The 16,140-nt window shown below is 35.5% G+C and overlaps 1 protein-coding gene across 2 annotated transcripts in view; it reads left to right on the top strand.

Moving 5' to 3' along the window:
- Positions 1 to 3,973: 3,973 nt before the first annotated feature.
- Positions 3,974 to 16,140, top strand: part of LOC125649973 (uncharacterized) — an 82,496-nt gene continuing 70,329 nt past the window's right edge. Inside the window, exons 1-9 of one of the 2 annotated variants that reach the window (XM_048877885.2) lie at positions 3,974 to 4,240; positions 6,466 to 6,531; positions 6,624 to 6,672; positions 8,350 to 8,501; positions 8,870 to 8,987; positions 13,291 to 13,401; positions 13,778 to 13,893; positions 14,223 to 14,294; positions 14,924 to 14,987. In XM_048877885.2, the coding sequence (XP_048733842.2) occupies positions 4,094 to 4,240; positions 6,466 to 6,531; positions 6,624 to 6,672; positions 8,350 to 8,501; positions 8,870 to 8,987; positions 13,291 to 13,401; positions 13,778 to 13,893; positions 14,223 to 14,294; positions 14,924 to 14,987 (895 nt within the window). In that variant the 5' untranslated portion in view covers positions 3,974 to 4,093. The remainder of the gene's footprint in view (positions 4,241 to 6,465; positions 6,532 to 6,623; positions 6,673 to 8,349; positions 8,502 to 8,869; positions 8,988 to 13,290; positions 13,402 to 13,777; positions 13,894 to 14,222; positions 14,295 to 14,923; positions 14,988 to 16,140) is intronic. The other variant, XM_048877886.2, reaches the window with a different exon arrangement.

Below are 16,140 nucleotides of genomic sequence, written 5' to 3'. Positions count from 1 at the left end.
GTTTGTCAACTTCACCTCTGTAGTAGAATACATGTTCATCCTTGGTAATATGTTCACAAAAATTCCTCCTACCAGTTATACGTGTCCAGTTCTTGAATGGTTATTGTAATTTCTCTGTTTGGACAAGTGTTCTTACATTCCACGTTGCGATGGTAATGCGATCTCTTCCAAAGATCCTCTCTGTTGGGGTTCCACCAGTAATATACTTGTCACTTCTGCCCTGATGGAAGATAGGAGGCGCAGTCCTTGTTGACCCGGGCGACGACCAATCCGGTGTAGTCATTGGTGTCATGTCCAACATCATGTAGTGTGTCGCCTGACGGAGCCTATCCCTCTGCAGGCCTGACCTTAGTTGATGTCATCCAATATCTGGTGGCTCGCCCTGATCACGGAGTTCGTCTTGGAGTCCTCAGCCCTGGCCGGTGACTTCCTCGTGGAGATCCTTCGCCCAGAGATGCAGTGTCAACATCACCCCTCACATGATTTAGCACGCCAGCTGAGGCGAGATCCCAGGGTGTGGCACTTAGAGTCAACATGTGAGAGATGGCCTGCGCCAAAGTACGGTGGTTTGTTGATGTTATGGGAGCAAAAAGTGCTTTGGTCATGCCAAAGTCCGATGGTCCCTTTCCTATAGATATTCTACTGCCAAAGTCCGATGGTTCGGGGTAAAGTAATGTTTGTGTCGTCACGTTATTATGATGTCATTCCTAACGTCTTTCAAAATCAAACCGAAGAAGTGAAATATCAGTTTGCCCCAACGAAGTTTTTTTCATGTATGAATTGAAGCGGGAGATGAATAACCACAGAACGGAACAGTATTGGTCTGTCATGAGAGAAATAAATACTCAGATTCCTTGTACTATCTGAGGTAACGATTTTTATCAACTCAAACCAAATTACGTGTACATTGCACAAACAATTCGATTAATGATTTTCAAGTGAAAAAATAGCTATCAGAATATTGATCACTGGAACAGTGAAGTACATCCACTGGAACTGTTTTCCAAAAAGCTAACAGCACTACAGGTATCCGACCCCGCAGTGAATGACGTCGTAGATTTTAAATCCAACTAGTTTCCTTCTGCTGGCACCAACGTCTTCGGGATACCGGAGGAAGGGACGGGTAATTAAGATTGACAGGACGATAGAAAGGGCAAGGTTTACGCTGTTGAAGACTGTGAAAACAGCAAAGTACATTTGAAGTCGAAAGATCTGCTTCGCCCAAATATGCTTTAATCCGTGACTATGTATTATTTTCTCTGCACTTGTTATAAATTCCATAACGCAAAACGTTCTATGCAATTTCGGGTTTGAAAATTTTGTGTTTAATAATTAAATAAGTTATCACCTTTCTTTCTGTATTATCGGTTCAGGTTTTTTGCATGGATTTTTTTGGGATGAAACATTGGTATTGTCTGTATCTAAAAACTGTATCCATTCAACTTTGCAAACCAACGGACGGCGTGTCACGCCATCGCGCTTTGGCGTATCATACCATCGTTCGTCCCACACCATCGCAAGAGTGGGGACCATCACACTTTGGCGTGTTATATCATCGAGGTTTGGCACAGACCATCGTACTTTTGGAGTCCCAACACACTCTGGAGTCCTACATAATTATATACCGATACGAAGTTTGTTGACAATGCAATGACTTTTCTTATTACCGGTCTTATGTCCTTCATATTTGAACCCGTATTGTACAAATTGTAGGTGACCATATTTTTTATTTATCATCCATTGGTATGGTCGATTGTGCGTATTCAACCTGATCATATCTACTCGCCACAATATATATTAGACGCTATTCTTGATTTAACGACTAGTGTTCCTGGTTAACTCCGTGAAAACACTGTTTGGGCGTTATCAGGTGTTGTCATCTGGAGTCTACATGTGACAGTCATGGATTTTTCTCTCGATTTTCTTAATTTTTGTACGTATGTAAATAAATTTATATTGTTTCGTTCCCCGATTGACGGAGGTTATCCCTGAGATTTACAACATTTAGGTAGCTATGACAAAGAACCTATTTAAGAACCAAGGTTTGGTTGTGACATCTACCAACATTATTTATCTTCATCGGTGAATTTAATTCAAGAATGTATTTTTCAGATTAGCCTTTGATTTTGCCAGATTGTCCAATCTGAATCAGAAATTAGATGCGAGCTGATATATTTTGACATGTGGGGTATGCCTAATTCAGTTTTTGCAGCTAAGTTGGATGCTTTATTGTGTACACCTAGAATGTTCTTCATGAGGAAAATTTCAAATGGTGCTTTTCCAAAATTGCTGTTTGTATTAGATTAGGAGATCCATGTTTCTGAGGGGTATGTTAAACCTGGAACAGTAATCGATTCATATAGTTTTGACCACAATGTGGATGGAAAATCTGAGTTAAAGGAGAGTTTATATTTCAGGGGAATGCAAGTCTTTCTAGTTGTAACTGTAATACCATCACAAGCAAATTTTAATCTACCATTTGATTATAATGATATGCCTGTGAGAGATTGCCTGTGAAAAATCTAGCTTTAGTAATGGCACATTTCGTGTCGTTTGCGTTACTGTTTACCATGTTCTAAATGGGATGTACACGACCTATTTTTAATTGATTGATATTGCAGAATTTCAATGTAGATTTGGAGTGACAATCATTGACAAGATATTCATTTTAGCTATTGTTTACGGATTTGTTAACAATTCGTTTCAAGGTTTCTTTATCCGGCATTGTTTGTTTGATGTTGAGTATATCCGGTACGTGATATTGGAGTAGAAGTTTTTTAATGTAGGTGTAGATAAGTTCATGTGAAAGCAAGTACCTGTTTTTGAGGTACTTGCTTTCACATGAACTTGGCATTCTAAAATATGATTGAGAGATGTGTTTTTTGATCTGATGATATTCCCAAGACATGTTACAGCTCTGATGTGAAATTCTGCTTCAATTGGCTTTGCTCCTAATAGTAGGTAAGAAATGCTCCTAAGAGTTCGGGAAGTTAAGCTTTGAATAAGTCGAAGTACATATCCGTAATATGATTCGAGAACACTAATCTGCTTCTGTTGTAGCAGAGACGTTTCCATACCTTAATCTGGGTATCACATAATTATGTGGAAAAAAATTTGTAACAATAATCGTGTTAAAATAGTTAACATAGACGTAGTAGTCTGTAAATATAAAGCAAAAATATTAAAACAGATCAACGAGGTTCCAACTAACCGGTAACCTAACATGACGTAAGTACAAGCCAGTTTTACTGAAGTTGTCTTTAGTTCGATTGAGTCTTTAATACTTTGTCAAAATGTACCTTCAAATATGTTTGAAGGCATTTTTTAAATAAATAATTCTCTTTGCTAATTTTTTGAGACGACTGTTTATAAAGTCATAGATATAAGACCTGAATCGTGTGCTGAAGTTGCGCTGTAAATGGATGGTTTTATTAGGAGTTTATCCCGCAGAGTTGGCCTCGGGGCCACCACCAACATATATAAATGTAAACTCGGGGCCACCAACAACATATATAAATGTAAACTCGGATTCCATTTCACGTTTCTCACTTCAGCAGAGATTTTGTCAAAATTGCCATGCCACCAAACTTTCTCAGAGTCACTCTTGAATACTAGCAACGTGTCTGCAAGTGTCAAATAGAAGGATTCCGTTGGAAAATACCGAAAAACAACTAAAACTTGATGTAGTGGACTAATGGGGATGTTTCGTTGACTTTGATATCGCATTTGATCTTCAAGTAGACCCACAATGAACATAATTTTCTCAGGTGTTTTTTTTTAGTTCGTAAAGTTTGGTTTCGTAAACAAATCAGAGCCATATATAACCCATAGATGATTGGTTATCAGCAGCCTGACACATTTATTGAATTACTAGTATTTTAAAAATAAACGAAAATTGACCTTATCTTAATATTAATACAGAAAGACCTTTAGCTTCCTTGGTTAATAAGAACACACTCTCGAAGACCCTATCAAACGTAACATATCTTATCGCACCACATGACGCATTCACAGGGCCACTAAGAATTGCTATGTCCCCATCTAGCATGCTGGGGACAAAGAATAGATGTGAATATTTACCTTGTGACAAAATATGAGAACACAGAAGGATGTAAGGATCCTCGTATTGTTTTTTGCCGTGTTGGGTGTAGGGGCAGGGGGTGTGAGTGGTGCTTTCGATAGTCTGACGTCACGATACCTGTGCAAGTTACAATGTTCGACTTTACTCGCCGACAGTCCAGTAAGTACAATCGTAAATATCATAGTTACATATTTGATTTATGATATTTAAGAGTTTTCTTAGATGTTATCAAGATTGAACTTTAAAATCAATACCTTATGAAGACAAGGAGTGACAAATAATTTTAACTGACATGCCGAATGATGAATGATTAAAAGCACTTTGTTACGCTTCTTTTCAAATGTGTACGTAGTATAACCATGTTCTTATACGATAATAATTTTCCATACATTTGAGTGTACTATTGTTTTGACGTTATTGATGATAATAATTTTCCATAGATTAGAGCGTACTGTTGTGTTGATATTGATGATGATAGCGAGCGATGCGACGAGCTTGCTCCAATGATTACACAATTGAGTCACGTGATTTGCTCTTCAGCTGAAAATAGTCTCGTTCAACCAGACGCTCAGCTGTCTCCGCAAATCAAGACTCATGATAATAACTGTTACTGCTAGGGAGTGCTTGCTTAGTTTCCGTTTGATTCTCTCTGACATAAACAGTCATTTCCGAGATTTGACGTTAATTAGTTGATCCTTCATCAGTGATACTAATGGGGATATCAATACTACATGTACAATTGAAAAACTGCGATCCTTGTCAGCTGGAAGTGGTACTTTCACCCCACCCCCCAACGTAATTTTGGTAAAATTGAATACAAACGGTTTTACCATATCCCGTGGGTAGAACAGCAAATAATTCCTTTCCCTTTACACCAGTTTTCATAAACACTCTAGTTGTAAATCCTTAAGCTTAAACCGCAAATTCAATATATTGCAAATTTCATTAGTAGTCGTTATTTTGGAGTTGTGTTGAATCAACCAATCAAATTATAAACCGATATTTTGGTAAGCGTCGTTCTGGCGTTACAAACATTAAATAAAGAATTTTAATTTTTTTTCTCTTATCATTTAATCATGTTTTTAAAATAGAAAAAACAAATAGTTTCTCACATCAAAAAGCTTCAATTAACGTTTTTGAAAATTTGAAAATTTTGAAATTGCGCGTAGGTTTAATACTCATACGTAACAATGATGAAATCAACAACAAAACTGGCCACGTGTTCATGTTAGGTAGAGTTACTGTGCAGAATTAAATGATGATACGCCAAATTAAAGGTGCATTGGTTAAAAGCTGAATTAGATATAAAGGACGAGAACAAGTTGTGACTGGATGTATGCTGCATTGCGTTCGATGAGACGTTGAACACTGGTTTTGTCGATCGTAGAAACGGTAGAATGCGACTCAGCTCCATTTCAATATCAACCGACAAGTAAAAAGCTCAACACCTCTTCATTTAAATTGTCCTCGATGACTGAGCCCCTTATAACGCAGTTCAATTTCATTAATATCTCCTAGATCAAAAGTCGCTGCTTGCTCCGTCATGTTATCGAACTCGTAAAGCAGACGATACATATCAGGAACTCGTGTTTACAATATGTCTACTTCTACCAGTCAGTGTCCTACGTCATCTAGTTGACTACTCTGCCACGTCATCACTAGGCCTATGTGTGTTGTTTCTTTAAATCAATTTGTATTTTATTCTTCTCTTTCGTTGTTTATTTTTGGTAGCATCAAACGAATACATTTAGTTTACAATACCTGTGTGGAAATTCCCGTTCTATAAATAATGCTAAAATTAGAACGGGGAAGACGCATTCCGGAGAAAAGTAGTCCCACGTGCTTAGTGCAGATGGACTCCGGACGGAATTTGTTTTACTAAGAAATCAAAGGAATTTTCCTCCAATCAGCATCGTTTTTAAGTCATCACTTTAGAAGTTATCAAATGATAATAATTTTCCACATATTTTAGCGTACTATTGTATTGATGTTGTTGATGATAATGATTTTCCATAGATTTGAGCGTATAATTGTGTTACTTGATGTTGTAGTTAATGATGATATTCCAGACCTTTGGGAATACTATTGTATTGACGTTGTTGATGACAATTTTCCATACAAGTTGTTGATGACAATGATTTTCCATACATTTAAAAATACGTTGTTGATGATAATGGTATTCCATACATTTGAGCGTACCGTCGTGTTGACTTTGTTGATCATAATGATTTTCCATACATTTCAGTACGTTTGAGTGCACTGTTGTATTTTCGTTGTCAATGACTATGCGTACTTTTGTGTTGACCTTGTTGATTATAACCATTACTATGATGATTATGACGATGGTGATATGATGGTTAAATATTTTTCTTTTACGTTTGTAGAATATTTATTCTCGCTACTCTTCACTTTGTACACAACCAAATCAACAGTTTTCTTTTGGGTGTCAGGTAAGTAGACAAAATATTCTACATTTATATACTGACTTTACATGCTATTTACAGGATGATCATTCTATCAGATTTCATTTTGCTCTTTACAGGACCTGGGATGCGCTGGGTCCTGCGATTCCATAATACTGATTATTCATAGTAAGTATACGAATTTTCATTGACGTAGTCATTTGAATAATCGTTATAAAGTTATCAGTACACAGTTTCTCTATGTTCTACTATATCACAGTATCATCTTATGCATTACCTCTAAATAAAAGAAATTTTGAATATCAAATATATTTTACAACACGTTACTTGAGATTGGTTAAAGATAACATGGTTACATATTTTATGATAAAAAGGCACATTGCACAAATCATACAGCTCATCCCTAAACAATATGTTTTCATTTGATTTGTAAAACCAAGTGTACTATTTCAAAATTCATTCAAAGGGATTATTGATGTTACCTTTGTAGACTTACTCCAGGCAATATAAGGCACAGGTACTTGACGTTTTGAATATACACTTTATATGATAAAACTGAACTGTCTTTCTATATACAAACTATTTAAAAGGTATATCACGCCACTGTCTTGTTTTTGTTTTACCAGCTGCATCGCTTGCAGTTTTCGGCAAATAATTAGTCATCTACCGTCTAGCGACAACTCGATCAAGGTCTTATCTCTCGAATCGTCATGGTGAACTGGAAATAAAGTCAGATATCGTCTGGTGCTTCTCATTGCAAAAACTCGATAAAGGGAGGGCGGAAGATGACATCTTTTCGAGATAGTCCATTTCCATTGGTCGATAAAATTAAAACGTAATTGAAACATTAGTAAATAATATTAGCGGTAAAATTTGAAAGGAAAAGATGTGGTAGCGAAGAAATGAATCATAAACATCTCGATTGGTACTATATATCTTATTTTTTTCACAAAGTTAAATATGATAACTTCATTTATTCATACATTCATTGTAGTTTAAAATGAGTTGAATGTAAATGTTATACACAATAAGAAAAGTTCACAATTGAATTGACACCCACTCACATGTATGTAGGCATACCCTCAAACGTTCACAGTAATATTTACATTCAAATGTCCTGTCCTGTTTCAGTCGTGTCACAAATGGGTGACAAAACTTTGTGGGTTGGAATCTATGCACAAAGTTCAAACCTCCGGGGAGGGAGGGGGTGGGTGTCATGTGCAATATCCACCTGAACATTCAAATGTTAGTTTGCGGTAGATTTACTAAACTCCCCGAGCCAGCCTGTCCCAAAACCACACAAAATCTTATCGTTTGCAGAGGTGCCACTGCCTTGCATTCAGCGCCATGATCCTTTCCCCCCACGCACAAGCGTCAAAGGGGACTTCCCATTTGTGCTTCCGTCTTTCCTTTATCAAGTTTTTACATGACTTATGAGAAGCAGTATCCGATATCTGACAGTTGATTGATTTTATTTCCGGTTCAGCAAGACGATGCAAAAGCTAAGTTGTTGCTAGACAGCAGACGTCTAATTTTTGTTATAAATCAAACTTTTAGCCGAAAATTACAAGCGATGCTGCTGGTAAAACAAATATATAACAAGATGGCGGCGTCATATACCTTGTGAATAGTTTGTTACAGAAAGACAGTTCAGTGGTATGATATATATTTAAAACGTGAAACATCAGTGATATAAGTTTATGTCGGACTGAGAAAAACATAACGAGTGAGCACGTAGCGATAAATCATTGTACTGGCCTCATCAAAAGGCTAGAACAGTAATGAAGGAATAAAAGTGATCAATGAAATGAATAAAACAACTAATTAATTTTGATATGATGACAGATGTTAATAAATCCGCCAGTTTTCCACTACTCAGTGCCCGCTACATCAATAAAACCGAAATATTGCTCACGTGGTCCTCTCCGCCCACTCCATATTACACAAGATACCTACTCCAGTATCGAAGTTACCAGAAATGGACATTTGTAACCGAGGTACATCAGTCTACTTGACAAGTATTTTTAAAGTATGAATTCGCGGGAAGAATTTTTGTGGTCTTCTCAACAATATTTTTCAAGTTTCGTTGGGATGTACATGTAATTAAATGTTTTAACTTAATCAGATTTATTTAATATATGATTTAATGCAATATATAAACATAGCGATTTTTGTACATTGCAACATTGTATAACACGCCTTTTAAACTTAGGTATTAAAATTATGGGTCAAGGGATTACAGTTTACAGTTACAGCTTCCTATAAATTGTTACACAGTATCATGTTGCTTTACATGGTATTGTATTGTAATTCATGTATATATAACTGAAGGATTTTTACTATTTACTTTCCCATTACGTTATAGGGTCCTGAAATGAACTACACCTACCACAATCCCAATCCCTGCAGCCCGCAGCAGTTCCGTGTGATCGCAGTCAATCAGTACGGGACCAAAGGATTCTCCAACTCTCTGACCGTGTCCGGTAACCTTAAAAATTTCGCATAATCAGAACTCCGTAGACTGAAATACCTTGGGTTCTTGACAATGAATATTTTGCTCCTGGTATAACACATTTTATCACTGTTAAAATCTTTAGGTAACGCAATAAAAGTGGTACAAGATTTTCTAAGGAAACCTTGTGGCGTTCAGAATAAGAATCAAAAGTTTTACCTGCAAGAAACTACTGAAGACAGTTTGTCAGCATAATTGAAGAACCATGTTTTTGCTTAGCTTGCAGAGAGTATATTTAAGAGAACATATCAGTCAGCATTGAGCTTTTTCGTGGAAAGTGCAAAAATTTATATTTACAAGAAACATGTTTTATTTTGTTGACCTTCGTGGTATATTTAGTTTTTCGAATATGTTTCATATTATGTGAATTCTGGAGTTCACATAGTTGCCATGACAACCATCATTCAATATGTAGAAATCTGAGGCTTTTATGAAGGAAATTGTATCTGTAAAGTCTACAATAGCAAAAAGCTAAAAGGCTTTAAACAGTTCAGGAGATATTGCTTAGGTCAACTTTTTAAATGTAGGTCAAAATCCAAGGTCACGGTAACAAAATAAAAAATCTTTCGTATCAAAAAGAACGGTCTTGTCACGAGGAATACATGCGTGGAATATGAAAGATATACCACTCACCATTCAAACGTTATGAGTACAATTAAAGTTTAAGTTAAAGTTAAAACTTCGAACTTTGGGTCAAACTCCAAGGTCAATGTTACAAAATCAAACAACATGACATCAAATGAAATTTATTGCCCCAAAGAATCTATATACAAAATATGAAAACCCTACTTTAAATAGTTCAGGAGATATTGTCAAGGTTAGGTTTTCTTAAAAGTAAGGCAACTCCAAGGTCAGGATCACAAGGTTAAAAACTTAGTACCCAAAATAGGTCTTGTCATAAGGAATACTCTTATGATATACAGACCTGATTTTGCAAGCAAATAAAAAAAGCTGATTTAAAGATCACCCCTAATAGGCCGGGGGCCGGGTCTGAGGGCCGCCTAGGCCCCCCAGTAGCTTTGGGGTAAATGGTGCAAAATCCTGCATTCTGAGCATTTCCTGGCACTTCTTTTCACTTTCAAATTGTCTATTTCTTATACAAAACTTTTATGTTACATATACTTTCTTAATTCTTACATATGTTTTCTTTACCCCTAGATTATCATAGCAATATTAATTGATATGAATTCATGTTTCAATGTAAAAGGGGATTTCAATCAACATAACATATTACATAGACACAACAAGTTACATGCATTTACAAATATGCGTGACTGTATTAGTTCTTGCAGCATTCCAATTCTTAATCCATTTTCTAGTTTGTTTCCTAATTTCAGCCAGTGTCAGTACAGTGATCTGACATGTTTGATGTGAGTCAGTCTAACCTTTTTTGAAGCTTTGTTATAGTTTCTTAGCCTTCCTCTTGGTTTAGACAACTCTTAAGTTAACTGAGAAAGTAAAAATGATATCATGAGCTATCTTCATAGCAATTACCATAACTGAGGAAATTAAGAAAATTCGGGTTATAAAAGTTGGGAGATGTTTACATAGTGCCTTTATAACATATTAATCATGAAGTATTGCTAAATGAGGTGAATAAGGGGGATGACGGATGCTATGACCGTTTTACTATGTTTTCTCATGAAAGGTACTGACACTTATTGGAGGTAAGAATAAGACTTTAAAAAAAATATTAGGGAGACGAATTTCGGTTCCCGCGAGAAGGTACTGATAAATCCCTGTTAATTGTTATCGTAAATCAATGGATTTATATTATTTTGTAGTTACCAGAAAAGCTTTGATTGGCTCTACTAGATTACATGCAATGTTCTTGTTTATGTACTATTCCAGTGCCAATCATCTACGTGACGAGTAATTGATTTCTTTGTGGCATAATTGGCAAAAGCCCTTCCCGCTAACACTAATCATCGTTCACCTTTTCTCCAATCACTCCCATCTCCACGGGGTTTTGATACCTTATCGACTTCTTGAACACTTTTATTCTCCAACCCAGGTCGTAGAATTTTGGCATCCATTACGGATTTTTACCGCGACCAACATTCTCAAGTTAAACTACCAACGATTGGTTAAACATACACTAATAGCTTCCAAGAACCAATGAAATTGCGTGTTACGTCCAATGATGAAAGATAGTATAAAAGGATCTAAAATAGATTCACCGGACAAAAACGGTCATGTATGTCTTTTTTAAAAAAGCGGAATACAAATTTATAAACGGATTGCACAAATTTAAAGAGCGGAATTAAAAATTGGAAGAAAATCAGGACTGGATATACAAGAGGTCTATTCAAAATTATGAGCAAATTAAAATTTCGAACGGATTACCAGACAGAACAAAAACAATACCCCCCCCCACCCCGCATTTAATCAGGGGGGGGGGGGGGGGGGTACATGAAAGAATTGAATCTACACAACTTAGGAACGTTTATATTTCGATATATTTTAATGAGGCCCTGCTACCTTTAAATAGAATTTGTTTTAATTAATTTTCTGTATATTCTCATATAAAACTTTGATCTGCTATTGTGGCCCCATCCTACCCTAGGGACTCCGAATTGTGCACTACCTGATGATGCTTATTATATTGATATGTCTAATCGTGGACGTGCAGTTCTTGAGAAGAATTTTTAAAAAAGAAGTTTCCCTATATATTCCCATATAAAACTTTGATTCCCTATCATGATGTCACTCTACCCCTGGGGTCAATCTGTACTACCTGGGGATGTTCGTATGACTAATCATGGCCCTGCTGTTGCTGAGATGAAGATTATTAAAGATGCTTCCCTATATATTCTTATGTAAAACTTTTATCCCCTATAATGGTCTCACCCTTTCCCCGGGGTCATGATTTGAAAAAACTTCAATCTGCACTATCTGAATATGCTTGCAGATTAATATGAATAATCATGGCCCTGTTGTTATTATAAAGTTTTTTCATATATATTTCCATGTAAAACTTTGATCCCCTAATGTGACTCTACCCTACCTCCAGAGGCCACAACTTGAACAAATTTGAATCTGCACAATCTGTATACACTTGCATGTTGATATGACCCATTATGACCCTGTTGTTGAGATAAATATTTTTTATCGATTTTTCCTATACAACCGCAAGGAAAATTGTAATCCCCTATCGTGGCCCCATCCTACCCCTGGGGCCATAATTTGAGCAAGCGTGAAAATTTTCATCTAATTTTGAACTTTTATGGCCCAGTGGTTCTTGAAAAGATTTTTAAATTACCCCACCCTATTTTTGCCTTTTCTTGATTATCTCCCATTTGAAGGGAGAATTACCCTTCCTTTCAAGAAATTTGAATCTTCATCCAAGAATAATTTGTACCAGGTTGGATTGTAATTGACCCAGTGGTTCTGAAGAAAATGAAACTGAAAAGTAAACGACAACGACGACACCGGACGATCAGAAAAGTTCACTTGAGTCTGTGGCTCAGGTGAGCTAAAAGCCTGCAATAGAAAACATTTTCTTAACAGTTGTAGTATGAATAATTTGTTTCATATTGAAAGCTGCATTTCATGGAAGGCAACACGATTTATACAATGAAATTCCCCAGAAATCACTGTGGTCTGTTTAATTCTTTTGTGTGTAGGTTTCCGCTTGAACCATGCAGGTACCCGGAGATGCACTTTAACATATCCTATGTAGGATGTGTAGCAAATATTGATACAGAACACTAAACGATTCAGTTTCTTTTTAGAAATTTGCAATTTATGCCCCCGATTTTTGTCCGAAAGTTTCTACATGCCAAATTTAAAAAGAATTGGAAAAGCAGTTATCATGAAGTTAAAAATTGTTAACGCACGACGGACAGCGACCAACGCAGACCAATAATAATTTAATATCTCACCTGTCAGAGTGACTCATGTGACGTAAAAAAGTATATTTGTTGACATAATTGGTCTTACCAATTTGGAAGCAGGGTAAAAGAAAGATATTGGTATTTTTACACATTGTGAAAATTGTTAAATTAAACGCTCAAGAATAACAATTCAAAGGTTTTTGTGAGATTCACTATTCTGCCCTATTGGTCATTCAAAATACAATGTACTGGTTGTCATGGTTCACCAATATGACCTGTTTTAAATTTGTATAAACTCCTTTTTTCATGTTTTACCAGATAACATATCTTTGAAATAGGATCCCGATTTTGTACTTTCCATATTTATATACATGTATACGAAGCTCAATGCTTACTAGTATGTTCTCTTAATATCCTATGACAATGGCAACTTTGCAGCCCCAGCACCACCTTCTGCCCCACAGAACCCACAATTGATGGAGGACGCCATGTTCTACAACCCCCATTCAAAAGAGTTCGCTGGTGTCTTACAGGTGGAGGGAATCCAAGGTGTAGTGACCAAGTTTGTTGTTTAAATTTTAAAGACTAGATAATGTACAGATAACAGTGGCTACTAGAGTAGTTTAAGCAACAACAAAAAACACCAAAAAACCAAAAAACACCAACCAAAAAAAAAACCAAAAAAAAAAACCAACAAACAAACAAACAAACAAAAAACCCGCTATTTTGTAAATATAGTATATAGTATACTAGTGTGATTAATATACTTCCATTAGTTGATTTGATTTTTTGTATCTCTTCATTATTTAACTATCAACTTCGTTTTACTGAAGATCTAAGCTTGTCACATAAAATCCGCATGGCTATTTTACGTCCTTTTTGATGGTCCTTGCGCAGTCGCACTATTAAAATTATTGTTTATCAGAATGGAAACAAGAGGATATTGACTATTACCAATGGAACAAGCTGCCTACCATTTACTGTAAAAACATCAACAGTTTTGTAGTGCCAATACTCGATGGGTTATCCTCTAGAGATGCCGTGAGTATCGGTTTTCTTAGACCAACAGACTATATCTGATAATTTTAACAGTTCTCATCAAGCATTCTTATAGAATTGTTGCAAAATTATTACTGAGTATAATTCTTATTATTTAATTATAATGCTTTCTTATCATTTTTTTTAACGTATTTGCGAAAATCGTGATTTTAAAAAGTGTGTGTGTATGTGTTCATTCTAATCATTCTTACTGTCCTATCTATTTGATGGTTCCGACACTATTAGGCTATAAACATAAATATGTTGTTGGGTTTTTAATATTATATATATATATAATTTTATTTTTATGTTAAATCCGGATCCGGAAATAGGATGTCGGTACACTCCACAGGATGGGAATCCGAATCCATTTAGACGGATTTGACTGTGTTTACACTATACAGGTATCCGTTCAGTGTATTTTCCACAGGAACCTGAAGTATGGATATTACCCCCCCCCCCCTTTGATAATTTTCTGAGACAATAATTTCTCTGAAATGTGTGGATTTTCTGTCTATCTCATCCCTCTTTCGATTTATGTAATCGTTTCACGCTTTTTGTAAGCTGATAGTGATTGGCCCTCTACCGGTATAGTAAAATACATTGTAAAACACAGTGTATTTTATTACACCGGTAGAAGGCCAGTCTAAAGCTTACAAAAAGCGTGAAACGATAACATAAATCGAAAGAGGGATGAGATAGACAGAAAATCCACATATTTCAGAGAAATTATCGCCGCAAAAATATTTTAAAAGGTGGGGGTAAACAATATTTATACTTCAGGTGCCTGTGGTATTTTCCGGTTCCTAAATGTCCCTTCATCACATCCATGTCTCTCCAAAAATCTTATCAAGAGATCATCTATTCGTAATCTTTTCATCTTATGCGTAGTCTTGCTAAAAAGACGAAAATAACAAAATCAAAAATCTATCCACTTGACATATTGAAGAATGTTTAACATTGATCAGCATCATCCCAACGTTTGCATATATCCCCACAAACTATAACATAATGTGCTTTTATTCATTATCAGGTACGCGCTGTTTCCAAATGTGGAGTACCAGGACCGTACAGTAACATCACCATCGATTTAACTGGTAACACTTAAATACGTTTTCTTGCTCGCCTAGATATGTAATATTATTGCTCCATCATACCACCGCCGCGATAGTTCGATGACACAGGCAATTCAATCTAATAAGACTGACATACGATTACATGAATAATATGGGTAATATATAAAAATTGGATACATATAAAAGACCTACAGTGTATATGAATGTAGTTCCACCCTACTGTGACGTCATAAGATTTCGCAAAGTCAATGATTTATTAAGATTTATGCATGACAGGAACATAAATTTTGTTGGAGTCTTTTTTCAATAGTTATTGTAAAAAAAATCTTGTTAACAATAAAATATTTCAAAAGTCTAAGTTATATATGAATAATCAATTATATGTTTGAAAATATTGAATCCAAGGGCAATAACTCTGTTTTCATAGAATCCTTTATCAAGTCCATTCTGCAATAGATTTCCTTTATTTTTCACAAACATTTTGTATATATTTTTAAAGAAACAGTTTCTTGAAATTGTTATGAATGCTATTATATCGTTTTAACCAGTTTTTGTGAAATTTTGATAATGCTGTTTAAGGAAAATTGCAATTTTCTGACGTTGATAACAAGTATCTGTGTATTAATTGATAAAAAAAATTATTAATACCGCAACAGACTTATTCTATCATTTTTATTTGTTACTAAGATGTATAATCTGAAGAATCACCAATCAAATATAAGATTGAACCTATAATTCTTATGCACTAAATATCTATGAGGAATATATACAGATAGATAAATATCTATGAGGAATATGTACAGATAGATAAATGTTTGGGATTCGGAGTCCCCGGTATTTCTTTTTCATAAGAGCCATAATATTTTATGACATTTCTAAAGCTTGGTGACAACTGACAATATTCTGGATGTTTATGTACATAATAATATCATTATCCAGAAGAGCAATACTTCACACACTAAAATGAAGTTTTAATATCGTAATTCAATTTGTGGTCAACTCTTTAGGTATGCTGCATTCTTACATTACTGTTTAGATATACCTGTGAGTCGGGGGGTGGAGGGGGTGGTAGGATCGTAGTGGCAATTCCAACTCATAGTAGCAGTATTTATTATATTTTCATGGGAAGCTTGTAATTTTATTTTCCTGTAGCAAATAGTAAAGAAATTTTCAC

This window comes from Ostrea edulis, chromosome 5 (assembly GCF_947568905.1).
Source record: "Ostrea edulis chromosome 5, xbOstEdul1.1, whole genome shotgun sequence".
NCBI classification, from domain to species: Eukaryota; Metazoa; Mollusca; class Bivalvia; order Ostreida; family Ostreidae; genus Ostrea; species Ostrea edulis.
Note: the sequence above shows the minus strand (reverse complement) of the source record. Positions and strands in the feature narration are given on the sequence as shown.